General features: G+C 42.4%; 1 protein-coding gene across 2 annotated transcripts in view; it reads left to right on the forward strand.

The window, feature by feature from the left end:
• The first annotated feature begins 2,565 nt into the window (after nt 1-2,565).
• Nucleotides 2,566-25,070, forward strand: part of LOC112559343 (sodium- and chloride-dependent GABA transporter 3-like) — a 61,390-nt gene continuing 38,885 nt past the window's right edge. For both annotated transcript variants that reach the window (XM_025230498.1, XM_025230501.1), the window contains exons 1-2: nt 2,566-4,116; nt 18,231-18,539. In XM_025230498.1, the coding sequence (XP_025086283.1) occupies nt 18,330-18,539 (210 nt within the window). In that variant the 5' untranslated portion in view covers nt 2,566-4,116; nt 18,231-18,329. The remainder of the gene's footprint in view (nt 4,117-18,230; nt 18,540-25,070) is intronic.

The raw sequence follows: 25,070 nt of genomic DNA on the forward strand, positions 1-25,070 counted from the left end.
ATCATCTACATTCAAAACTGAAAGCAACGATGATCACCGATTCTTCTGAACCAAGCCTCTTGGTAAGACACAAGATGCTTTATTCTCCAGCCCATGAATAATGAAGTATTCAACAGTCCGTAGGACATAAACATAAAATGTATAATATCATATTATACACTACATTATGTATACACTATACACTGAACAAACACACACCTACACACACATCTACATGTATCTGTAAGGAAGTCTCAATCAGGACATGGCTTACTGGAGAACACCTGCAGTGAGAACCTTACAGGTTTGTACTAATCGAAGGAGGTAACAAATGGAAGAAATTACCTCCAGCATGAGATTTGCTGCGAGTCATTAAACTTTCCTCCTCTTGGAGTGTTTCTAGTAACTCACAGGAAATTACAAGTTCAAGACATGTTCTGGCAGCAGGCCGATTATCTTGATGCTTTCACTTTCGGCAAAGCCAGACTAGGACCAGACACCCCACAAGCAAGAGGCCTTAAAACGTAGCAAGCAGCTCAAATGGGTGGGAGGGGAGGGACTGAGTGTCGACGACCACCAGGGATCTAAGGGGGGACCTGCAGAGTTCATAGTTCATCGAATCAAGGGGAGGGGCTTTAAAGCCCTTGACACGATCCGACAAGGAGAAGAAGAGGAGAAAAATGAAGACGAATAGATAAGTAAAGAAAGATCATGATGGTACACTTTCTGAAGTTGTTGGGTGTAGCCTCACAGACAAGTCCATAAACCCTGGGCCTTCGGCATATAAATTTTTCGCTTGAATTGTCGTGATTGATTATTTCCACTCCCTTACCCTCCCCTCCCCGAGAGGTCGACCGACAACTATTTTTAAAGCTCTATGAACAGAATCATGAAGGCTTGTTGGTCGGGATAGACCATCGCAAGAGAACACAACTCACCACCGATCGTCGGAAGTTTTGTCAGACATGCTCCCCATGGGTGGCTAACTGTCGACAGTTGGCTGACACGGTCTGGTAGGGCGACGACCATTTGTGCAACACGCGAGGACAAAGGAATTGTCAGGGGACTTTTGGCAGGTTTCAGACCGCAGTGCCGAGATGAGGAAGAACAAGCTGTAATTGCCTTTCCGCAGTCGAAAAATAAGATAGTCATCTCATGAAACAGTATTTTTGTGTAGTATATTTTTTCCGATTGCATTCACTCTTATAACAGAGAAAAAAACATCAAAAATTAGACATGCTCCAAAGCTACTAACACTCGCTAAAGAAGCCTACTATGGAGCCATAATTGAAACGAATATGGCAAAATTTTGTGGAGATTGGATATACTGTGAAGATTTGACACACAAGCACACACTACTCATAAACCCAAACACACAGAGACTACTCTCTCTCTCACACACACACAAACAAGTGACAGTGGGCATAATGAATTTAAGACTAACCTGAGTGTTCAACGAAAATAACTGGAAATAGAGCGTAAAATATCACAAAAACATATCCCGGAGGTACTTTTATGACAAAGAGGCATCGTTAATGTTTCCTTAATTACACCTGGATTTGCCGAGAAAACAGGAAGTGATTAAAGGGTAGTATTCCTAAAAATAGCGCCGTCCTGCATAAGCGGAATTATAAGAGAAAAGATGCAATCCTCGGTTAAAAAAAAAAAAACAAACAGACTAGGACACAGGGTGTTGTTGCTGAATGTTCTCTTCGACACTCAGATGGAGTTAGTTTGCGCTCATTGTCATTGTCATTCCCTAAAGAGACTGGCTACAAAAGACAGTGGATTAACTTTGTATAGAAATATGTTTATACAGATTTTGGTTCAAACATGCCGTGAACTTTGTCCCCACTCGTACTCAAGAATTTGCTCAAAACATTTCAAATAGCGATTGTTATTCAGTCATTTATACAGTACAGACAAGTCTTGGACTTTCAGTAAAACGAAGAGATCTTCCTACATCAGTTCAACTATACAAAAGCACGAGCTGTTAAAACAAACTACGGTGGATGGTTAAAACTTAAACAAAAATCAAGCACCAGATATACAACACCAACTGCTTTCTACAAGAAAAGTCGGTTTGGACCGTTTTATTATTTTTTTTTTTAAACTTTAGTCGTAGCGTGGCCTTGATCATCTTTGGCTTCTAAAGAAAGTTCAAATTTGTAGGGTTGTAGCTGTTTCATTTTTGGGGCAAAAATCGCTTGTCGAGCACGACAGCCTGATCGATGTTTCTTCATCTGACTACAAGACATGCACAGACTTGCTGAACCGAGCCACACTCACTGTTAGAAATACAGTTACACGGAGCTCTCAGTGCAGAGGGCAGTCTTCTTCTGTTTTCCTATTGCCAGGTGAGAATGCTGATATTCGAAGGCTTATGTTTTGAAAATTAAGCATATTATGTATTTATGTGAATTATTAGTTTAAAATTATTTATAATTATTATTTAAAATAACCCGATCACAAAGAAAAAAAGTACTGCCGTTAAACCAAAACTAGCAGCACGAGAAAGAAGGGTAAAATAGTCTGGAAACTATAAGAACAAACGAAGGGGATGTTAGAGAAATAGTGGGGGAAAAAACGAGTTTCATCAGATACTACAGGTCTTCACGAAGATGGTGATCTCATAGCTAGTCTTCAAAGCTTTGAAGAAGTCACTGAGCAAAGCAATGGGACCAAGGCCTTCCAGGGAGACGAGAGAAGGACAACAGACCAACTGGACGAAGACTAGCAAAGGACTCAAAGAATAACTCCCCGCCAAAGGGGATAAAAACAGAGAAATGCACGTGAAAAATCAGGGTGGCCAGAAAGGGGAGGCAACGTTTAGAGCTTTAGAGTTAGTTTACCTAGTGGAGTTTATAGTTTGTTTTTTATTTTTTTTTTTTTTATTTTTGTCTTTTTTTCTTCGGGGTTAGCTGGTAGCGTCTGTGAGTTTCCAACGTCTGTGAGTCAATGGAATAGTGAATTTGTCTAGTTCCCATAATCATCGCGTGTCTGGTAAATGTTTCGCACATTATTTTTTTTTTTTTTTTTTAGAGGAGGGAACAAGAGAAAAAATAATTATCGACAAATTTTAATGATCTTGCAAATGGTCTTGCGTATACTAATGAACACTCCAGCGCGGTTAGCCGTTGAGTGTGTGTGCTTTCTTTTTTTTTTTCTCTCTCTCTCCTTTCAGCTTGATTTTACCTCCACTTGCTCGAACCAATATTAGCGTCTGAAGATAATCGTCAGAAATTACTTCCCCCTTATCACCACCGCGACTTCCGGACGCGATTCCTTGGTCCCGAGAAAGACCGCGGAGCGAGATTTAGCTGGCAGCGCAGTCGATCGTCACTTCCGTCTTTGTAAACATCAAAGGCCGGCGGAAGAACAAAAGAGACGTACGTCGTCATAGACACCGACTTTGCATGTTACTAGAAACAAGATGGTTTCTTTCTCCATTCCGCTCGTCCACTTGGCAACAACTGTGTGCGGCCATTGATTGCACGTCAGCCTCGCGCTGCGCCAGCCAGTCCCCAGAGAAAGATATTCCCTCCCTTTTATCTCCTTCCCCCAATCCTTGCTGCTCCCCTCCTTTCCCCTCCCTTTCTCTCTCTCTCCCTCCCCCCCATCTCGAACTCAGCGGGGAAGAACGGATCGATGCACTTGTCGGGGTGGTGGTGATGGTGTGGGGGGGGGGAATGTTTGTGTACGTTCTTATTCTCTCCCTTAGTTTACCCTCCATCCACACAACCCCGTAGAGCGACCACCACGGGAATCGCCGCTTCGACCGCAGACCTGACGTCGACGCGAACTGGCGTTGGGCCGTGACTCAATGTGTCGTCATCGTCGTGCACGCAGGGACGTGGAGGCAGAACGGTTACAAGCCGGATCGCGAGAGCTCAGTGAGAGTCGCGAGGTTCCCTCGACCGACGGGAGCATGGCGGCCGATGATTTAGCATCGCTCGGCAACATGTTGACAGGCGCCCGTGGCTGCTAGAGCCAGAGATCGCCGGCCTGTAGATAACAGCTGGACTGCCGCAACAAGGGGGTGTGTGTGGTGTTGCTGGCGTTGTTGCTGGCGTTGTCACTGGCGTTCTCTTCGCTTCCTCGCCGCCTGGAATGTCCGCCATTAGCCCTTGTTTGCTGGTGAGTTGCCTCGCTTTCCTCCTTCTGGTCGTCTGCCAACGGCTGGGCCCTGGGGCTTGTTCTCAGGGTTTCACTTGTTTTTGCTTTGTTCTCAGTGTCTCACTTGTTCTCAATGTCTCACTTGTTCTAGAACTCTCATGTCTCGGGGTCGTGTGACTGGCACAGTGATGTTCCGCACTTCCTCTCTCTCAGTCGCGTACTCACACTTTCTCTCTCTCACACACACAAACAAACGCAGAAAATAAAAACACACATTCAAATGCGTACTTACAGGCAGAAGACAGAGCAAAACAATTTTAATCGATGTTCTAAAATTATACAGGAGTGGATTGCAAATAAAAACCCAATATAATATCACTAGAGATTATCAGTGATTGTCGGTATTATTGTCACAATTTTCCGCTATATTTTGTAGCCTGTCGGGATTTTTAAAGTCTAAATGTCTGTCCACTGCTTGTCTGTATTTTTCTATGTGTCATCATCTATCTATTATCGTATCGATTGCCGACTGTATCATCAGTCCACCATTCACCGCCGCCAGCAGTGTACGCGAGCAGTTAGGTGGAACTGTAACCTTTTATCTCCGTGTTGACAAAAGGCGGCAAGTGAGGGAGCCCTACATCCCGATGATCACACAGTCTGAACAGCAAACTACGGTCAATGTCGTCGCTTGTTCATCGTCTTGCGCTTCGTTGTTGTGCCGTCGCTGGTGCTGGTCTCATGTATAGGTCTCGGGCTTACCTTTCTTGAGCAATCCGTGCCAGACATTGGCGTGACTGCACAAAGCGATGTAAGTACTGGCGTTCGTTTGAAACGAGTTTAGGTCAGCAGCAAATTAGTTTTTTGACATGTGTTCCTGTAGATGAATGGCTAAAATAAATATAATGTATTTGGGATGCGTTTAATATGGACAGGGTCGACAGATGCAGCAGAAGGACGTTTCTAGTCTTCACTATGTTGTCTTCACCTGATAATCGCTATGGCGTCCAGGTCACATAGGTCACAGCGCGCTTCAGCTTGAAAGGCAGGTAGTGAATGTTTAGAAAGAGTGTAAATCATGACCTGATCACCATGCAGTTATGTTTCCACACAAAGTTAAATCAAAATTTGTCTTCGTGTGTGTGTTCTTAGACTGCATGGTCTTACCTTAACATACTCCCAAGTCTTGCGTCCTCTGCTATTATTTTCTTTCCTGTCACCTCTATCTCTTCTCTTTTACATAAGTTTCTGTTACTCCTCAATTTTTTTCATTCCAGTTTTTTTTTATTTGCTTTTAGAAGTAAAGGGTACCATTTCCTTTTCTATGACATTGTATGTTAACAACCTTTAAAAAAAAACTCTCGCAGGACATAGAGTATAAAGTCTAGTAACTTTCTGCTCCAAGTTACAACAGATAACGGAAGCCTGTAGATTCCCAAAGTGCTTTAAATCATTCATGGAAACTGTTACCGGGTGACTCAGCTGTCAGACGAGTTCTTGAAGCCTGTATCGTCGGTGCCTGACAGGTTTATCGGCCCGCAGTGAGCGAGTTACGTCCCCTGCTTTCTACGTTTCTGTTTTCGCCCTGGAACTCTGGAACCACAGGTTAATTGCCGCTGTCTCTCACGGTGCAGTAGCTTCCAGTCTTTTTTTTTTTAATTTTCAGGCAGCTTTAGAAATGCAGGTTTTTCGATTTTGTAATCTCTTGTCTTGCATGATGAATTTTTTTTTCAAAAACCGTCGTCAGTACGGCACCAAAAAAAAAAGGGAAGGCACGATTGGTTGTCATGCATCAGGTTATGAAACCTTTATGCAAACGGCCCGAGGCCATGGGTTTTTCATTATCTTTCTGTGACCTTAAAACCACAGTGAGCTTGACAGTAGGCGCGATCATTTGCAATGAAAAGTCGTCGCTGATGTCAACACCGACTCTCGCAGACTACGGACAGGAATCGCTCGCTGCAAAGCTCTTTGGACTGTTTTGAAAAGGTTGCTGGATGACAAGATCATGTCTCAACTTTTCTCTCTCCGCTTGTTGCACTCTTTTTCACGAGTATGCGTGTCCTCTTTGATCACGCGAGTCGGTTGAGCCGTCGCCTTATCTTCTACGTTATTCGTGCGATTTGTTTGATTTTTATACATCCTGGGTTTTTCTTCTCTCAATGACATCTTTGGACTTGCGCTTCACTCTCAGACCATATCCTAATGCAACAATCACTTTTTTACACTGGATTGACTGACAGTATTGACCGCCGCTTCGCTGCCAGGCGGTACGAAACCAGTGCTTATCAGGTGGTACGAAGATGTACGCTGTCACGTGGTACAAGATTACAGGCTAACAGGCGCTTTAACAACACTATCTGTCAGGTGGTACAACCGTCCAGGTCGCCCAGAAGGTGGGTGGTTGTGTTTGTCAGGTCCCGACCAGCGCGAGTCTCGTGGGTATCGTCGACCGCCACTTGCTCTTCTCTTTACGTCTGCCGTCCACTTTACTTTCTACCTGCCTCACAAAACTGTTATATAAGCTAACCACAGAGACAATGCAGTTTTTGTTGTTGTTGTTTTTTTTAGAAAGGCACTGAACGTGGTCTTCTTCAGCATTGCGTGTGTATGTGCGAGAGAAAGTAGATGTACATGTCGAAGAAGTGTTTTTGTGACATTATAACGCGGTGCGATTTAACTCTGTTGATCGTGAATGTGGGGCCTCATAACCCTGGTAAACATGGGACAATTCGAGTAAACAGATGATAAATCATGAAAATATTGGATAATTCATGACACACACTGGTTCTGACCCGACCTTCGGGAGAAGAAAAGATTTTTTCCCCCTTAGTGTTAGTGAATCGCAACGATGATTTCCATTTGACTCTGTAATGTCCGTGTTCGTGTTTCGCAGGAAGTCCATTACAGACACAGACTTCGTAAAAAAACGGTCTGTAAAAGGGTTATCTTACGACATCCCTAAAGATGTCCCGGATGTCATCGAATAGCACTTTCCTTAGCAATTACAACCTTAGAAAATGATATTTAATGTCCCTAAAAATTGTGTCCCTGAATATCTGGTTGTATCTTTTTCCCTAGCTGAAATATTATCTGACAGCGAGAAATACTTTTTGTTTGAGAAGTTTTAACATATTGGATGACTCACGCACCTTACTCAGCCTACCAGCAAGCTCCGACTGGACCAGATCTTCTGCTGCATAAATAATTCACTCACTGATCCGTCTCTGTCGAAGAGTCGAAGATTTTCTAGCACAGTTTTGACAAAGCAACTCACCAACGAGTGTCCAACTCAGCTTCACATCTGTGGGGTTCATTTCCCTCATCCTGCCTTCGTGACGTCACGCCAGTTGAGGTCACGTTGTGACCTTTCTGAGTTCAGGACTCCCGTGCAGCTCGTGGCTGTCCTCTTGGACACATCACTGTTGGCTGGTATATAAAGGTGTCATTTCGTCTCGGTTTACGGTTATCACCAGACTTAATATTTCTCGGCCTTCATAAAGCCATGATGCTTCAGGATGTAGGCAGTCAGTGTCCATATGTAGGCTGGCAATACAGAAGCCGTTCTTGTCTTACCGACTTTGGCGGACATCGGTTTTGGTAGTCCCCTGACACGAAAATAAAAACAGTTCTTCCAGCCTTGTTATTATCATCATATCTCCATCTCGCAGCCCTTACTGTGGGGGACTTAATACACAAGGCTGACAATATCTGAAGCTCGGTAGGAGAAAGTCCTCTTCGACAAAGGCTTAAGATTTACAATCAGTTGCAGCGTAAAAAAAAAAAAATAAACTAGCCTTACAAGAACAGGATTCGAAAATAAAATTGGAAAAGTGGAAAACAAACTAAACCTGCCAGATGGGCAAGCACAAAAACCCAAAAACTATGCATGTGACATTGATGCATCATTTACAGGTGTGTCAAGGTAGAAGAAAAGACATGTTAAGACAAGGTGACAGAACACCATCTGAAACATTTAAGGTGAAAGAGGGATTTTTTATTTAACACAGGAGGCCACCAGAGATGAAGGACCGATGAGAACTTGCTGTGCAGTACTCGCTCCAGTCTGTCTACCTTTGTTCGTCTTTTTTTTTTCTTCTGCGCTCCCTTGGCTCATCAAAGGGCTGCAGATGGCAGCAAAGGAAGCTGCACCATTAACCAACAAACAGTTGCTGAGATTGTCGGACGTGTTAAGCACGCAAACTCCAGTCCTTTCTTCCCCAACCGGACATGCGCAATGGAGTGACACCTGGCAGACTGATGAGGGTTAGCAATGGCGTGAGTTAGTTCATACCTGAGTGCGAGACCAGTGGCCAGGTCTGCATTGTGTGTGCTACACAAATCGCCAGCAACTCACCATATGCTGCAAACATCGCAGACGAGACACCAACATGTTTTCCAATTTTTTAATCGTTTTGTGCGCTGACGATAACGGTTCTGGAGACTGAACACCCCAGTAAACACTAAATTTTGCCCGTTGCACTCTTATCTACCTATTATTGTTAGCTCATCGTGTTATTTATGCAGCAAAAGATCTGCTCCATTCCGAGCTTGCTAGTGTGGCTGAGTCAGCTGCGTGAGTCACCCTATATGTTAAAATTTCTCAAAAAAAGTATTTTTCGCTAACGATCAAATAATATTTCAGCCGGGAAAGAAAGACAAGCAGACATTCAGGACTAAAATTTGTAGGGACATTAAATATCGTTCTCTATGATTGTCATTGCTAAGGAAAGAGCTAGTCGACGACATCCGGGAATCTCTAGGGATGTCGACAGATAAACCTTTTAATGAATTTTAACAAAGTCTGTTATGGTCTGTAATGGACTTCCCGAGAAACACGAACACAGACATTACGGAGTCAAAGGGAAATCATCGTTGCGATTCATCAACACTAGGAAAAACAACAATCAACTATTTTTTTCGTCCGCTTTGTCGGTTCAATGTCTGTGTCATGATTTATCCCTTGTTTACTTAAATTGTCCCATGTTTACCAAGAGGCCCCAACAGAGTTAAATCTCAGCGCGTTATAAGGTCACAAAAACACTTCTTCACCATTTATTCTCACTTTCTCTCTCTCTCTTTGTCATTGTCTCTCACACACACTGCTGACGAGTACCACATTCAGTGCCTTTCTAAAAAAAACTGCATAGTTTGTCTCTGTGGTTGGGCTATATAACAGTTTTGTGAGGCAGCTAGAAAGTAAGGTGGACGTCAGAAGCAAAGAGGTGGTCTGGACCTGACAAACATAACCACCCTTGTGCTACTCACCCTGTCTGTTAATCCATATCGTGGAGATGTCCTTTATTATCAAAATAATATTATAGGGATAATAATGAACATCACACTTGGAGCTTACCATACCATAAGTTTGCTGTATTTTCCAAAACATAAAAGCTGTAAGATTTTATAACCAACAAGCTTTCAACAGTTATAATACTTTCAGAAACCTCTTCTTCCTTCTTCTGTCAGTCCTCGATGAACTATTGTGTTCGCCATGTGACTGTGAAGAGGGTTTTTTGAAAGTGCATATTTCTGAGAGTTTTTCCTCCTGTGACTCCTTTTAGACTTCCTAATAACACAGAATTATTTACATGAGCACAACACCGTGTGATTACCGATCAAGGTGCAAGGATCTGTTACACGTGTAAAAAGTACATGTTACCAAATCACATGCAAGGAAACTTGACAACTAACAGACCTCGTTTAATTGGCATCGGAAAAAAACCATAATTGTCAGCGGTTGAAATTGAAACCTGAAAAGAAATCGATGGAAGAAGAATCAGGAAAGATCGCCACCGATAAACTCCAAAACATCGGAGAGCAAAAGAAACATGGCGCCACAATGGACTTCCATAACACTCGAGTCTGTCTAAACGGAGTGTGTCTCTCGGGATTGCCGCAAAGAGACTAACAGTACACACTGTGTGGTCCAGTGTTAAAGTCAGTTAAATAAACATAAAGAGATCTCTCGACGATTTTGCTGGATAACAAAGTCTCCTAAAGTCTTCTATCATATCCTGGAGGCAATCCATCAATCCATCCTTCTTCCGTCAGTCTCGCAATGTATCCACTCTTAATCAATCCATTCTCCATCCTCCACAAATCCATCATTTATAAATACATTAATGAGTGTTCCAATAATCCATATAAATCTCCCAATGATTTTTGTAGTAATCCATTTACTACTCATCTGTCATAAATGAGGTTTTCAAGAATCAATATACTTTCCATCCGTCATAAATCCCTCAATGACTTTTCTAATAATCCATTTCACAGGCACTCAAATATCGGCAATCCGCCTTTCTTCTATCATCTGTCATCTATAACAGTCTCCGTCTATCCATCTATCATCCATCTATCTGCCTATCATCTTCCACCATCCTCTCACTCTATCCATCATCAAGCAAGCTAAACAGAAAATAGAAAATGTTTCAGTACTGCTGCACAAAGATCTCTCACATGAAACCATTGTTGCGCCATCAGCTGCATCCCTTGCCACTCCTACCTTGGTCAAGGGACAAGGTCCAGGTCCCCAGGCCAAAGTCCTTCATGTCACAGACATCCTACCCCGAGGTAAATGTTCGAATCCCCCAGCGGGTGAACGCTATACATCACACTCACCCCGCTGATTGTTGGTTCAAAAACTAGCAACAAAATGACCACAGACAAACATCTTTGACATTAGTCACTGCTGGGTTACTCAGTTGCCTGCTCTGTCACTCTTTCCATTGGAAGAAAATCTCAAACCTGACAAAAAGATGGTTCTGGTTAACTCTGGTAAATGACATCTTGGAACTTTGGAAACTACGCAGATAGCAGCGCGTGTTACTAGTATTTGTGGCGAGAAAAAAGCTCTCAGCATCATCTGAAAGTTCTTTGTGTGAACTTAGAAACTTCCGTTTCTTTATTCACTGACGCAGACATTGATTTTCTAGTCACAGAACATGTTTTGAGGCAGCCATCACAATTTACAAATGACTTCAAAGGAATTTTCTCTTTCATCTTTGCCCTGGATAAACTTTGGAATCTTTTACTTTGTGCCTGTACAGCACCCAATATTTATGTATGCTTTTCACGTGAACTATTACTGAAGTTTCTTTAAAATATATTGATTATTGTATTATGCGGATATTGTTTTATGAGGAAGTCAAATATAAAATATTGCGAAAAATAAAATTCTAATTAAATCAAAGCTAGAAATATTAATTTTTTCTATAATCTCAAGCAGCATCAATTGTTTAATCATCTTAATACTTAATCAGGCTAAAAATGTTTTGGTAGAATAAATACAATTAAAAATTTATAGATTACGTCCTGCCATAACAAACATTATTGCTTAAACTAGATGAAATCTTTTTCCAAGTGCTAAAGCAATTAAAACCAAGCAAATTCGGTATAAGCCAAAAGAAAATCAAACGGTGATAGTTCGACTAAAGATCATGTGACACGAAGCCATTGTAATGCCAATGACAAGAATATTTAGTCTCATCACAATCGGACCAGGCCGTTCTGCATCCGCGAGGTATCGCCAAACATTTGATTTTTTCTAAAAAAAAGAGAAAGCGAAAAGAAATGGATTACAATTGAAATGAAGGCATTCTGACAGGCTGTTGACATTTTCATTCCAGTAGTCCCGAAAAATGAAAAAAAAAAAAAATATAAAGACGGATAGCTATCTCTTTGCCCCTCTCACTCTCGTACGCGCGCTTTATTTTTCATTCATTCTCTCTTTCACACACATACACAGAGAGAGAGACTGGCTGAATTGAATCAGGAGGACAAAAATGCAGCTTAATTTAAATTTATTCTTACGCCTTGCACTGGCGGTCGGTGTACAGACAGAGTGCCAGGCTTGCTAATGAGTTGCATGGCCTGTGATGCGGGCTTTCCCAGCGCCCGGAGACAGAGAGATGGACAAAGAGTCCGAGAGAAGGGAGGTAGCCCTTTGCTGATGTCAACAAGGACGGGAGGGAGGATAGATGGGTAGCTTGGTCGTGATGGGTGGGGTGCAAGTCAGGAGACTAATCAGTTTTAGGGAAATGGACGTCCGAGTGATGGGATGGTGGCTCGCTAGTTACCAGAACACACACACAACACACACACAACACACACACACACTACACACACTACACACACTGCAACACACTGCAACACACTGCAACACACACACACGTGGCTTCTTGCATTCTTTGCTACATGTAGCTTATCTACAAAATTTTTTTAATATAGTCCCAACATTTTGTCTGCAGCAGCCAAACTCTTTCTGGGTATGCCTTTTCTTCTTTCCTTTTTTTTGGTTTGTTTCTTTGTTGGATTTTTCCATAGTAATTAGGCAGACTGGGACTTAATAAAACATTTACTTTCCGCTTGGTTTTTTTTTTTTTTATCTAAAATGTTAGATCGTAGCGCCAGGACCAGGGCGGTAAAATGCTTTAGACGATGACTGGTTTGTGTAGAGTTCATTAAACTGAAGTGCGTCGGTCTAAAATCATGGCGAGCGCGTGCAGCTTAAAAATTCGATTCATGAAAGCTGGCATTTGTCCAGGAACGGAAAGCATGATGTCGGGATGGCTCCACAGAAACAGGATTTGTACAGAGCTTTCATTGTCCGTGTTGAGAAGAAGAGTATAAAATGGACTTTAGAGCTAGAAATGCTTGTCCTATGACTGATGGTCAGTACTTCATACTTCATTACATAGCTGATCAATAATTATATAATTATATCAATAATTTACATAACATACATCTAGCAGAATATTTCACCTACAAGCTGCTTCAGTTTAAATTTGTTTATTTGTTAGAGAATTCCGAGCATCATTCGTAAGTGTAAGCATTTTTTAAAAAAAGTCTTTGCTTGTAATGTCAGAAGCTTTCGCATTTAACCAAATTAACCATGAAGTCCTATAACCCAAGACACTAGGAAGCCTCGTGTATCCCAAATCACCAATTGGCCTTGTTATAAATTATTTCACGGTACCTCCTGATTATTGCTCAATTTCGTTTCGGGAGATTGCTTGTTGGAATTCTATGTTTTCAGTGATTGTGAAGATGGTCATCATGTTCATGTCCACTTCGGCGTCTCAGATCTTTTTTGCGTGGCGCCCTCAGGCCCCAGCTCTGTCCATGTCTGCTTGTGTAGTTGGAAGAGATGTAGTACATGCACAGATGTCCGTGGGTCCGTATCACATGGGCAGCAGTCAACAATGTCCAGGGCGGAGGATGATAATCTGCTGGTGGCGTGTGAGACTGACCATCTGGTCGTCTGATGGCGGGCTCGTGTTTGTTTGCCCACTGACTTGTGAAGTGGTTCTTCAGAGGAGCTTTGGTTCCTTTGTAGGATATTGCCTGGTTTGGCTGTTCGAGACGGGTGCTAGGTCTGGCGAATTTGTCTGCCTCTCGTTTCCTGACAGGTCGCAGTGTGCAGGGATCCACGGGACAGCCACCGTTACGTGCTGAGACAGTGGGTGCTATGTGTCTCATTCCAGCTGCTCTCTGGGGAAAACTGTCGGCTCTGGATGACAGATCTTCAGTTATTCAGGAAGACAACTTGAGAGGTATGGGGACTGGCTTTGATATTGAAAAGTCTGGTAACTTTATTATAGCGGTTAGCTCAGGCAGGTTTGTGGATGACGGGATTCAGCAGGTAACGATCTTGAGGTGCTGTATCCGTCAGGGTAGCGAATAAAGATTCCACTTCACTCATCCCCATCATGAGATCATCATGTGCAGACGCGTGTTCATGTTGATATGTTGAAGTTCTGGTGAACACATTCAGGCGAGGGACGTGAGAAAGGAATCTGGTTAGCATTATTGTACCACCGCATACCCTCATTCTAAAGTGTTCCAGCAAACGACATGATTATAGATGATTTTACTGCACATAGCCATATTATAAACTGACATTGTAATTATCAATTATTGCACTATAAAGCTTTCCCATAAACAATTTCATTATATTTTATTTTATATTTCCCTATACATCCTATTCACAAACCATTTTCTTATGTTTACATTTCACTGTAGAGGTTTGTTATATTGTTAATGTAGAGTCTTATTTTCAATTCACTATAAAGCCTTATTACAAAGCACTCGCCAGCAAAGTCAACTAGCTTCGGCAGGACAGCAAGAGCTCACTCCTTCAGACCTGTAGTCTTTCTGTCTCTCTTCTTTCCTGCTTCCTCTCTCTGTTCCTGCAGTCTTTGGCTCTAATGTGCTAACACGCACTCGTAGCACAGGTGTCTGAATAGGTCATGGGAATGGCAGCCTTGTGTTGAATTATTTATAAGAATGTCTGTGTTGTAACATTGAAAGACACTCATTTTTACCCTTGACAACTTTCGTTCCTTTATTTTTTCTATCATTCGTTGTTTCTATGATTCTTTGTTGGTTTGTTTTTTCATCTTCTCTTTTTCTAAAAAAAAATCCCGTTTTTTGTTCAATTTTGACATATTTAAAAGGATCAATAGTTCCAAGTTCTTTTTTAAATTTGCAGTCGGTGAGATTGTATTGACACAGGCTGGCAGCCCTGTCCCTCGTGGTCAAGACATCAAAGTTGTTGAATACACAATTCTTTGAAATGTATTAGTAAGAGACAGGCGCAATAAATAATCATAATCTGCTTTCGTTTCACTGTCTACTGGGAAGACAACCCTCCTACATCATTTGGTCCATCATCGATGGCTGTAGGTTACCGACGCTCTTTAGTAATACTGCAGAGATAAACGAAAACTGAAAAGAATATTGAAATGGACAGTCATATTCCCTGCCTTAAAATACTTTTGATGAATTGACAGATGTCGCATTGAACAAGACACAAGACAAAGTTAAGATATTTAAAAAGAAGTCAGATGTATACTGAACTGTGCCCTCCAGACTATCACTTATCTTAACAAACATTAGTCTCATAAAATAAATTAAAAATCGGCTCACTGATGATAAATCGCTATAATTATAAAAAAGACAGAAAAAATAAAAAGGTTTTTTCTTGTCATTTCCATTCCAGCTCTGGTCTGTTAGAGAGAGACAGGAGGTTGTTATATGTGTAAATAAATATATGTAAATCTCAGAAAAACGAAAGCTGTTGTTTACAATAAGCGGAATAAGTGACCCAAGGGGATCACAAATTTGACCCTCTCTCGATATATATGTATATAAAACATTGCTATAATTGATAATTTATTTTTACAGTCTCATTCCTTCCTACATGACTCGGTAGTCTTCTTTGTATCCACTGGCTACTAGTAATATATCACAGTACTACAGTATTATGAATGTGCTATTTCTTTCTCAATCTCACCTCTCCCCTTGTTTCTTCTCTCTCGCCTTCTCACTCTCATGTTCACTTCTTTCCTTTCCTGCCTCCCTCAGCGGCCACACAGGAGAGGAGAAGGATGTTTTAGAGAGCTGGACTGCTTCCATCTTATCTATTGATTGACCTGTTTTATCAGCCAGATTATCTCCCCGTGGGGGGAAAGGGATGCTGGAGGAGTGAAAGTATAGGTCAAGGCAATACTAGGGCAGAGGAAGAAAAAAAATGTGCAAGATACCCACAACATTTTGGTTTTTTTTACGGTGTTTATACACCGTTAGATAAAGACCAAACAGTTACCGTGCTCACGTAGAGAGAGGATGAATGAGAGAATGAAACAGGCTAGTGATAAGGTACAAAAATAACGGCGCCATCGTGATGATCATACGACTGAAGCCTCACCTAAATACTTTAAGGATCATGAGAAAAACATCGACATATGTTTCTACATCCGATACATGTGTAAGAATATCCAGATGAGACATTCTACATGTACAACTTTGATACACATCATTACAATATGGTTGTACGCAGACGCAAGCGGTGAACACTAGAGTACAACACTCCTGTGTAAGGGAGACTAGTCTGGATGCAAGTTGTTAGAGGATTCAAGGGGCTAACCCCAGTCTAGGAAGGACGACCTTTTGCATCAGGACCAGACACAGCGGGGACCCCAAGGACTTGTCCTCGTCTCAACTTCACTTCTTCGTTCCTGAGGTTGTAACCAGCTAACAAATTAAAGGTAAAAGCAAGTTAGAAGATAAGTTGTGTTTAAAGGGTGGACATTGACGCTGTGAATCATGTCCAGATTCTGGGTTGCAAAACCATCGTTTACTTACAATCGGTCTAGAAGCTTCGAGGGACTCAGGAAGGCCGACACTGATACATAACAATTCGGAACCCAGAAGACAAATCGCTTAGTGAGAGGCTGGTAATAACTTAAGCTCCGTGTTCCAGCGGAATTACACAAACCTACTTTGTCCTTGGCAGACAATTGCCATCAGCTGACTTCCATCAACATTTTTCTAGCTTCCTTGAGACCAACAAAGACAGCAGTAACAATGTTTACGATATCTCTGAAATAATACAGACAGAAAAGTGGTCGACAGAATTCAACTGTTTCTTGGGTCATGTTGATTATAAAATATTGTTCAGGTAGTCAGGTCCAGTTTCACCACAAGAAGTGTGTGTGTGCGCGTGCGCCGGGGGAGAAGGTGTTTACCTGAAATGTCGCATGTTGTTTATCGCCATCTGACGGTGGTGCGTCATCCAGTCATCTTTATGTTAGTTGATTAGCAAAGTTCAATGTCTTGGCGGCATTTGCCGTGGTCTCGGTTTCCCAGGAAGATGCAAAGTTAACCACATGGTGACCTTTTATTGACACGAGTTGACAGAGTTCGTTGCGACAAATAATAATTCCTCCGGTGCCAATAACACGAAGCATTACTTGTGCTGAAGTCTCAGATTTTTTCAATATCAAGTTAACATGATCAAACAGCAGTACCTTACCCGATCTCTATGACAACACAAATAACGCCCTCTCCCCTTAAAAAGTAAGAGAAGTTAAATCGAGTAGAGAGTTCTCCCCTTCTCTCTAGAGGTATGGAAAACCAATATTCAATTATTCGAATGCTGAAACTCATAAAACCTGTTCAGCGTTGAAGAATTTCTTCTTGTTTTGTCCCCTTTGTTTACCAACTCCTAGATTGACAGCGGTCGTTTCCATGGTAACTGATCACGCGGCTGTTAAACGAGCTCATAAAGCTGTTATCGTTTGTTTGCAGCCAACACCAAAAAGTATCTATTAGTGTTTGGGGGAAGTCAGCGGCTATGAAATGAATAGCCAGTCTAGACGAATATTGACCGTGTCTATAGTGATGATATCGTAAACTTCTGTTCTGGAGGACGTCTTTGTTGCTAGGGAACAGCATTGGGGCAGCGACGATGGTTTTATTGCAGTGACAATGTGCGGCGGGTATCTTCGGGTGGCTGCAGAACCCAACACCCTTACTTTATCTGAAGGTGCTTTTCCTGGATTCCTCCACAAGCATAGGTTCATTCTAGTCATTCAGGTTGAGAGTAGTTTCCCTTGAGGTTGATCATGTCCGTAGACTGGGTAATCTTTCTTCTTGCGAAAATATTATGCTAACAAACGTTATATTTATAGTTTTGTGGGTAATCATTCTCGTAAACTGTGATTGTCTTATATTCCAGAGATCGATCATACACAAAGGAATATTGCAATATAGTCCTACCCACAGAATATGTTTGATATAGAATCTTGCAGTTAACAATACACGCAGAATATCTCTGCAAGAATTAACCTACTGCAAGAATATACGCCAGACATTTTATGTGTATGTTGTTGTTGATGTTAATCATTCACATAAAATATGGTTGGCATTTATTCTTTGCGAAAGGTGAGTTGTAGCAGCTGGGTAGTGGCATGTGCTTCTCTTGGACTTTTTATGCTTTCATCAGTGACTTTCAGTTTCCCGTCTTTTGCTGTTCATCCATGTGTGAACAGCTTCAGGTAACCGACCTAAAACCAGATTTAGTAGGAGTTATTCTCCAACAGTCCTCTGAATGCCACGTAACTCTTAATGGAATCTTAAGGAGCTGAGAGCAGGGGTATGTGGTCATGCTTGTGTTGGGTGGCGGTTGAAACCGGTTGTTTATGAGATCCTCACCAAAATTTGCTTGATTATTTCTATTGTCTATGGTTCAGTAAAAATATAACACTTCTACTAGAAACTCCCTTTGAGATAATTCTGTACTATCAATAGATTAAGAATACTAAGAATAGCATCAATTCTTTTTTTTTCAGACACACGCTTGTTGTCATCTACACCACAGTCTACGCCGCCACCTCGTGCGCAACAAAACCTTGGCGATTTGTTTCTGAAGATGTTACTGACTGATAAAAATGGGGGTGATCGAGAAAACATTAAGCAAGCGAGCCTTCCTGGACGCCAACATCAGCGGTGCCATCGGCGGGGCCTACAGCCTTGAGGACGACGTGCCCGCTCTCGTCCATGACCACAAAGACGACAACGCCATGGACGCTTCCAACGAAGACGACGGCGAAGACTCCAAACTCAGCGCCGTTAAAGAGGATGACGCCGCCGCCAGGCAGGTGAGTGAGACACACCAAGGAGAGAAAAGCACACCAACCTCACATTGTTGTTGTCATTACGAGAAAGAGAGGATGGAAGGAGGCGAGGGGGTAGAGGCTGGGGAAAGGTGGACTGGTCTGTGGGATTTCCGCCATGTGGCTTAGTCATGGCGTCCGTCTGGCCAGCAGCCGTCCAGTCCGGTCCTAATCGTGAGGTTCTCGAGCAGATCATGCCAGCTGGTCGTCGAGTATCGAGGAGCCTGAGTTTGTTTTTCCCCCCACTCTCTGACCCGTAGTTTTATCAGATGCGGATGTAGCCGCTAATGGAGGTGCCATCCATAATCTATCGTCATCTCTCTGAACAAAAGCGTGAAGTCGAAGGTCCTTGAGTCTGGGACTTATTTAGTTTGTCGCAGAACCTTAGCCGATAAGCAATCCAGCTTGCTTTGAGTGTCACGATTATGACAAGTATGTATTTTAGTTTCATTATTTCACGCTTGAGTTTTTGACAGCTGTAATTTTGTCGAGGATGGAACTGTAGTGCCAGGACCTTATCGGCGTAAAGAACATCTGAGAGATGTCCGAGGATCGCCCAATTATTTTGAACCCTTTGAGGAGCAGGGAGAGAAGATTGTTGGCAAGGATGTGTACTAAGGAGCAGGATTTTGTTATTATTTGTTAGTCTCAATGACGAAATGCTTCTTCAGATGAGAAGACAAAACGGTGCTTTACTACTAGTTTGCTTAGGTCACAAAGGTCACATGAGTTCACTACACATAGTGAATCAGCGAGTAGAACTACACAGTTATTTTTGGGAAGAGATAAACACATAGTTTGTCATGTGAATAGAACAAGACAAAGTTCTACATTTCAAAGAAAAGTGTGTTTATAAAAGCTTTTTTTAGCAGTTAGTTTTTATTTTTAGTCACGTTGAGTCAAAGGGTTAGAGTACGTTAGCAATATTGTAGGGATGAACTTTTATACACGCCTAACTAAACTAAACCTTTATATACGCCTAACCATCCTCGGGATCGGTTGGAATCTGACCACAGAGACTGAAACCTTAGACTGCCAAGGTAACAAGGTTAAGCAGACATGTTCCACCCTAACGAAGGCTACTTTGGTCTCCCTCATTAGGACCACAGGCAAGATGAAGATCAGTGCAAGCACGCAAAGCTGTTGACCTTTCAGCACTAATTTCAAAAACCAACTTTATTTGACGGCAAGTGTCAGGTTCGCTTTTTCTTACCTTCACCTGTGGGTAAGCTGCGCCTCCACCTTCCGCTGGGCGGATAACTCTGTTAGAATATGACGTAAAACCCAGTTTCCCAGCCACCCCGACTTGTAATCAGCGACAATGCAATATCCGGGAGGAGAGCTGCGAAATCCCGGAAGAGCCTTTTACAATGAAGTGAAAGTGTTCTGAACACGACACCTTCCAAAGTTTTAAGTGCCTTTTAAAGCAATTCCAGAAAGTTCTTTTTTTTTAAGTCACAACAGATCGTAGTTTTAAGGATGAGAAATAAACTGATTGATCGAAAGAACCTTGATTGCCTCACGTGCAGCGCAATTTCCGTTTAGGTCATCACGTGACATCATCTCGCTGTTCTATTTATTGATCTTTTTCTTTTCCATGATGTCTATGTTATCTTAATCGCGTTTTAAAAATTCGTTTTCTGTTCTCACAATCTGAAAATTTTAAGTGAATTGATTTTAGAAAATGGTCTTTTTCTGGCCTAAATTTGATTTTGTTAGTGTAAACTGCATTTTAAAATAAAACGAATTTTGACTGGTTGGCAGTAACCGAGGCAGTCCTTCAACGAATCTGACACATTTCCTCAGCTTCTGTCTGTGGACATTATAGTTACTTATGTCAAAGAATTTGTAGACGATTAACGATGAGTAGGAATGAAGGCTTTGTCGGAAAGTGCTTATAAGACACATTTTTAGTTCTAGACTACATGTCTAAACGAAGCCAAAGCATGTCTATGAGGCCAGACGACTAAGGCTGGAACTTGCGAGGAAGACTTGTATTAAAACGGAGCTGTGATCAGAATATTTAGCCCGTGGACACTTACCAGTCTTCCACGTGCAAGAAGCTGAATGAACCGAGGCCGCCACATTGGCCGCAGGACCACGGAGTAAATGGATCACGTGGTGCAGAACCGCGAAAGGGAGACAATTACAGGCCCGTGTCGTGCGCATGCCGACTTGACTAATCTGATTATAGTCTTCATACATGAGTGGCGAGGATTTCAGTCGGGGCTCCTGCAATCCTGTGTAATTCATGGACGAGCCTCCGAGAAAAGACTCTTTTGAATCTCGGTCTTTAAAATGCGGAGCGGGTGGGGAGGGGATTGGGGAAAGGCGGTTGGGATGGAACTTGGTGAAATGGGATGTGATTAGCCGGAAGTGTTTCTGGACCTGCGACGGCAGTTTTCACTTTATTGCAGTAATCGTTGAGCACAGTTATCGCCATCGTGTGATGTTAGCTGGAGAGAACGTAGCGTGCGTCACGTAGGTCACGGATGTCACGCTCGTCACGCATGTAAGTGGGGGGAGCCTCAATGATGCCGTCACTCACTGCGTGTGACCGGAAGTGACGTTTTACTAGTTGTACTTCATGTTCACCAGCAGCTTCAGCAGCAGGAACAGGACACGAACTTTGAGAAGTATTTGTATTTCCGTGCAATATCGTGCAGTTTCTTACATTTCGTACATAAAGCAATAAACTTTTTTTTTTCACCACTTTGAACTCTAACCTTTGACTGTGTCACCAAAGAAAAGGAAGTCAGAGACAAGGGCAATTGAAAGGGAGGCGTATCCTGACAGATTTGATTAAGGAGGGATTAGCATCCTTGCACTACCTGAAACGAAATAAAGCCAAGATGAAGATGCATATTAACAAGATTAACAAGTACAGTACAGATACTCATTAATGTCTTCAAGACCAGAGAAACAGGACCAAAAATACAAAAATCAAGAAAGGTTATACAAGGTTTCTAAGACTATTTCAGTCCCTTCGAGATGGAAATAACATAGCTTACATACCAATACAAGATCTTCAAGACAAGCCATATGTTGAAATTATCACGATACGCTATATTTAAAGTCGCCAGGAATAGATATTTGAAGGAAATGGATTTTTCTTCCACACGTGAACATCATTGTGGTTTGGGAGTAGCTGTTTCCTGGAGTGGAGGGAGCAGGAGGGGGAGTGGTTGTTTCTTACTCTCATACTTTGTGCGCGGCGCTGAATTATTTTAGAACAGATTTTCGCGAGATGTCCTCCTCAGTCAAGTAAAGTTAGGAAATGTAAACGATAAATTATGTGGCACGTGGTCTTTGAGGTGCATTATTTTAAGGTCAATGGAAGAAAAAAGAAAACAGTTCATCAAATGTCGATGCAGTCTTTGCACATTTCAAGGGACCGCTTTGTTTGATTGGCTGCAATGTCATAACCGGAAGTAGAGCCGGCTGTTATATTGCTTCTCTCAGGTTTGCTAATTTTCAACATTTTTTTTTTCTTTCCTTTTCTTTGGTTCTTCTTTCTTTTAATGCTGGAAACCCTGGCTAGCTCACAGCACGTGCCTATACTGGTTAACACAATGGTCTCAGTTGCACGCCTGCATCATGGTGCTGACGTACTCGCCGAGGTTCCAATCGTTGTCTTGCTCCCCCTCCCATTCCTTCCAGTCGATTCTTCCATCGTTCTGCGATGTACTGAAAGCCAAAGTTGACAATAAAGCGTTAACAGGAGTGTAAGCACTAAAATAGCTCGAGCTTATTAGTTCAGAGCACGCCATCAGCCCTTTAGACTGCAGTTAGGTTTCACTGGTTGTTAGTGAGAGGAAATGCTGGCTTCTGGTTTAGAGACTACTGGAAGTTACTGGAGGGAAGAGTCAGTGACACAGGGTATAGTGAGGTGGTGTCCGGTAACTCGGACAAGACCTGGTTTGACTGCGAACCCTATTGTTACCTTGAGCCAATATTCGAGAAAATTTCGAGAAGGTAATATTTTTCTTCAAAGAAGCGGCGTGTGGAACTGGATCACAGGATGTTACTTGGTCCAGACAGACGCAATAATTATACTGAATATTTTTGGAGACAATAAATTTGTGTTCAAATCATAACCAGCATGCTTACCGCCGACTAGAGTCTAGCGACAGGCTATTCCCTCACCGGTTCCAGTTCCAAAGATAAAGACATTTCCGGTTCCTTCCCAGAAATTTCTCTAAACTGCTATCCTTCCCCGCTTTACCACCCTGGACTGAATCTCTCAGACCGCACATGAACATTTTTGCAACTGCAAAGGTAAGAATCTCAGCCTGCGGTGCTTTTTGTTAACGGCTGATGTTGTTGTTGAACAGCTGTTGTTGAATTCATGAGACCAGTAAAACAGTGTGTGCAACATCGTTCAGTATTGGCAAGAGAAACAATCGAGACAAAAATGAAAAACATTCAAGGCTTTTCCCTCGGAGATTAACCAAGCACGTAATTACAATTCCTATTCTCTCTCTCTCTCTTCATTAATTTGTTTCCATTTTTGTACTTTTGCACGCCCCTAGCCCCCGTTTTCCACGCCCACCCTGTTTCCGAAAGTAATGGCGCCTGATTTTACAATGAGATATTTCTGGCTGGCTACAAATTTCTTCATTTGTCAGAAATCACACTAACAAAGCGTTCCCTCGTCAGGGATTCTCATCATCGGTCGATTAGTTGTTGTCATAATTTCCATAGTTTAATTCTCATATTCCAAGCCACCGATAATGTCCGCCGTTTTAATCGTTCGGTCAGGGAACTTGAGGTCTGACGATCTGGTTCGTGAAATACATTCCACCCTACACTTAAGACTTTTGAATCTTAATGCGAATCAAAAACATAAAAACGAAGGTTCAGCTCCCGTGGGCCGATTACTGTTTCCAAAAATATACAAATTTGAGCAAGGTAAATCAGAATCACACAGCTTAGTGCTGATCGAATTCAGATTTTCTCAGTGACCCCGAGGTTAACGCAGCGCCATCATCCGGGAACATTTCTGACTCACGCACATTTTTTTTTTTTTTAAGCAGAGACAAGATCGTTCATTGGCGCGGTTACCCCCGCCATGCAAATTGCGGTCAGGTCTCGGTGACCCAGCGGACGAATCGCGAACATTCGGCAAAGTCCGGAAACTCCCGGTCTAGGGACGGCAACTCTATCGATTGACGCTGGGCGCCATCACTGATGTTGCTTTGCGCAAGATGCTGACTGCGGGGAAAAAAAAACTGTGGGGTTTGGACTGACTGTCCTGTGGGCCTGGGGTCGAGTCGTTACTTTTCATGGCGAGTCTGGGATCGAAGCAGACGACCTTGGCCCTAAAGCAGGTCAGTTCGCTCGGTAAACAAGTGGAAGTGCTTACCCTCCGTTTTTTTTTTCTCTTCGCTGGCATCTGGCGTCAGGTGTGCTGGCCGGCTGGATGTACGGTTGGCAGGTTTATGATGGGAGCAGACAAGATGCATTTGATGTCTCAGACAAGGGTTCAGAAGAATTGTTCTCCTACCTGCTGTCCCGTTAATAAATAAATAACAGTAAATATTTGCCTGAAGGAAAGATGCTCGTAGGTTTCCTCCTTTGTGCAATTATCGCAGATAAATTAGATGTAGGCAGATCATCAGTGCCAACTTGCTTCAGAAATCTTTGAGGCATGCGTGAAAGAGCATTTTCTCGATGAACACCGATTGTTTACCTTGGAGGATAAGGATTAAAGTTGAATGTTTGAACCAACATCTCTATTGACAAGTTGGCTGTACTCGTCAGATGTACAAGTCTGATGCCAGAATTCTCGACTCAAAATAAGTCGTTCACGGAGCCAGGGTTCCTGGCCAAGTCGTGATTTTATCTGGAGCTCTGGTCTTTTGTAAAGGGATTTTCTTTACTTTTCTTTGTACCTTCTCTTTTTTTGTGCTCTTTCTCGTCAATACTCGTTTTCTGCTTTTAAGGATGGCGTGCTTGTAATTACACTGTATTTTTGGTTTGTGGGAGAGTTCCTAGTCATGACGGGTTGAAATGAAGGTTGTATTTGGTGCAATCGGTTGACTGCTTTGTAAAAAAAAAATTAGTTGGGTCTGGAAAAATATGTGTATAGCCGTGTGATAAGTACTCTGAATCATTGGATTGACCAAACAGAATGTAGTTTCAATCAATCCTCCCACACTACTTAAAGCCCTTGTGTGACAACTGATTACAAGTCTGGGTTAAAGTATGTTTCGATTTACATGCGGTTACCTTCCAATCGGGGCTGAAGACAATTGCACTTTGGGGGTGGTTCGAAATCGCCATTGCTTTAGGGTAGGAGTAGCTGACCCATTGGGTGGCTGGGTGGCCGGGTGGCTGGTGGGTGGGTTTGTGGGCAGGGAGGTAAACAGTATCGCTTGAAGAGCTTCCACGAAAATTTCCGGTATTCCTTTTCACATTTTCCGTTCTGTGCGTCTGTCTGACTGCCGGACCTTATTACCGCCTTCTCTCTATCCAAAATTTATTGCTTTTTTTAAAATCCTCGATTATTTTTCA

Source organism: Pomacea canaliculata, linkage group LG3 (assembly GCF_003073045.1).
Source record: "Pomacea canaliculata isolate SZHN2017 linkage group LG3, ASM307304v1, whole genome shotgun sequence".
Classification (NCBI taxonomy): Eukaryota; Metazoa; Mollusca; class Gastropoda; order Architaenioglossa; family Ampullariidae; genus Pomacea; species Pomacea canaliculata.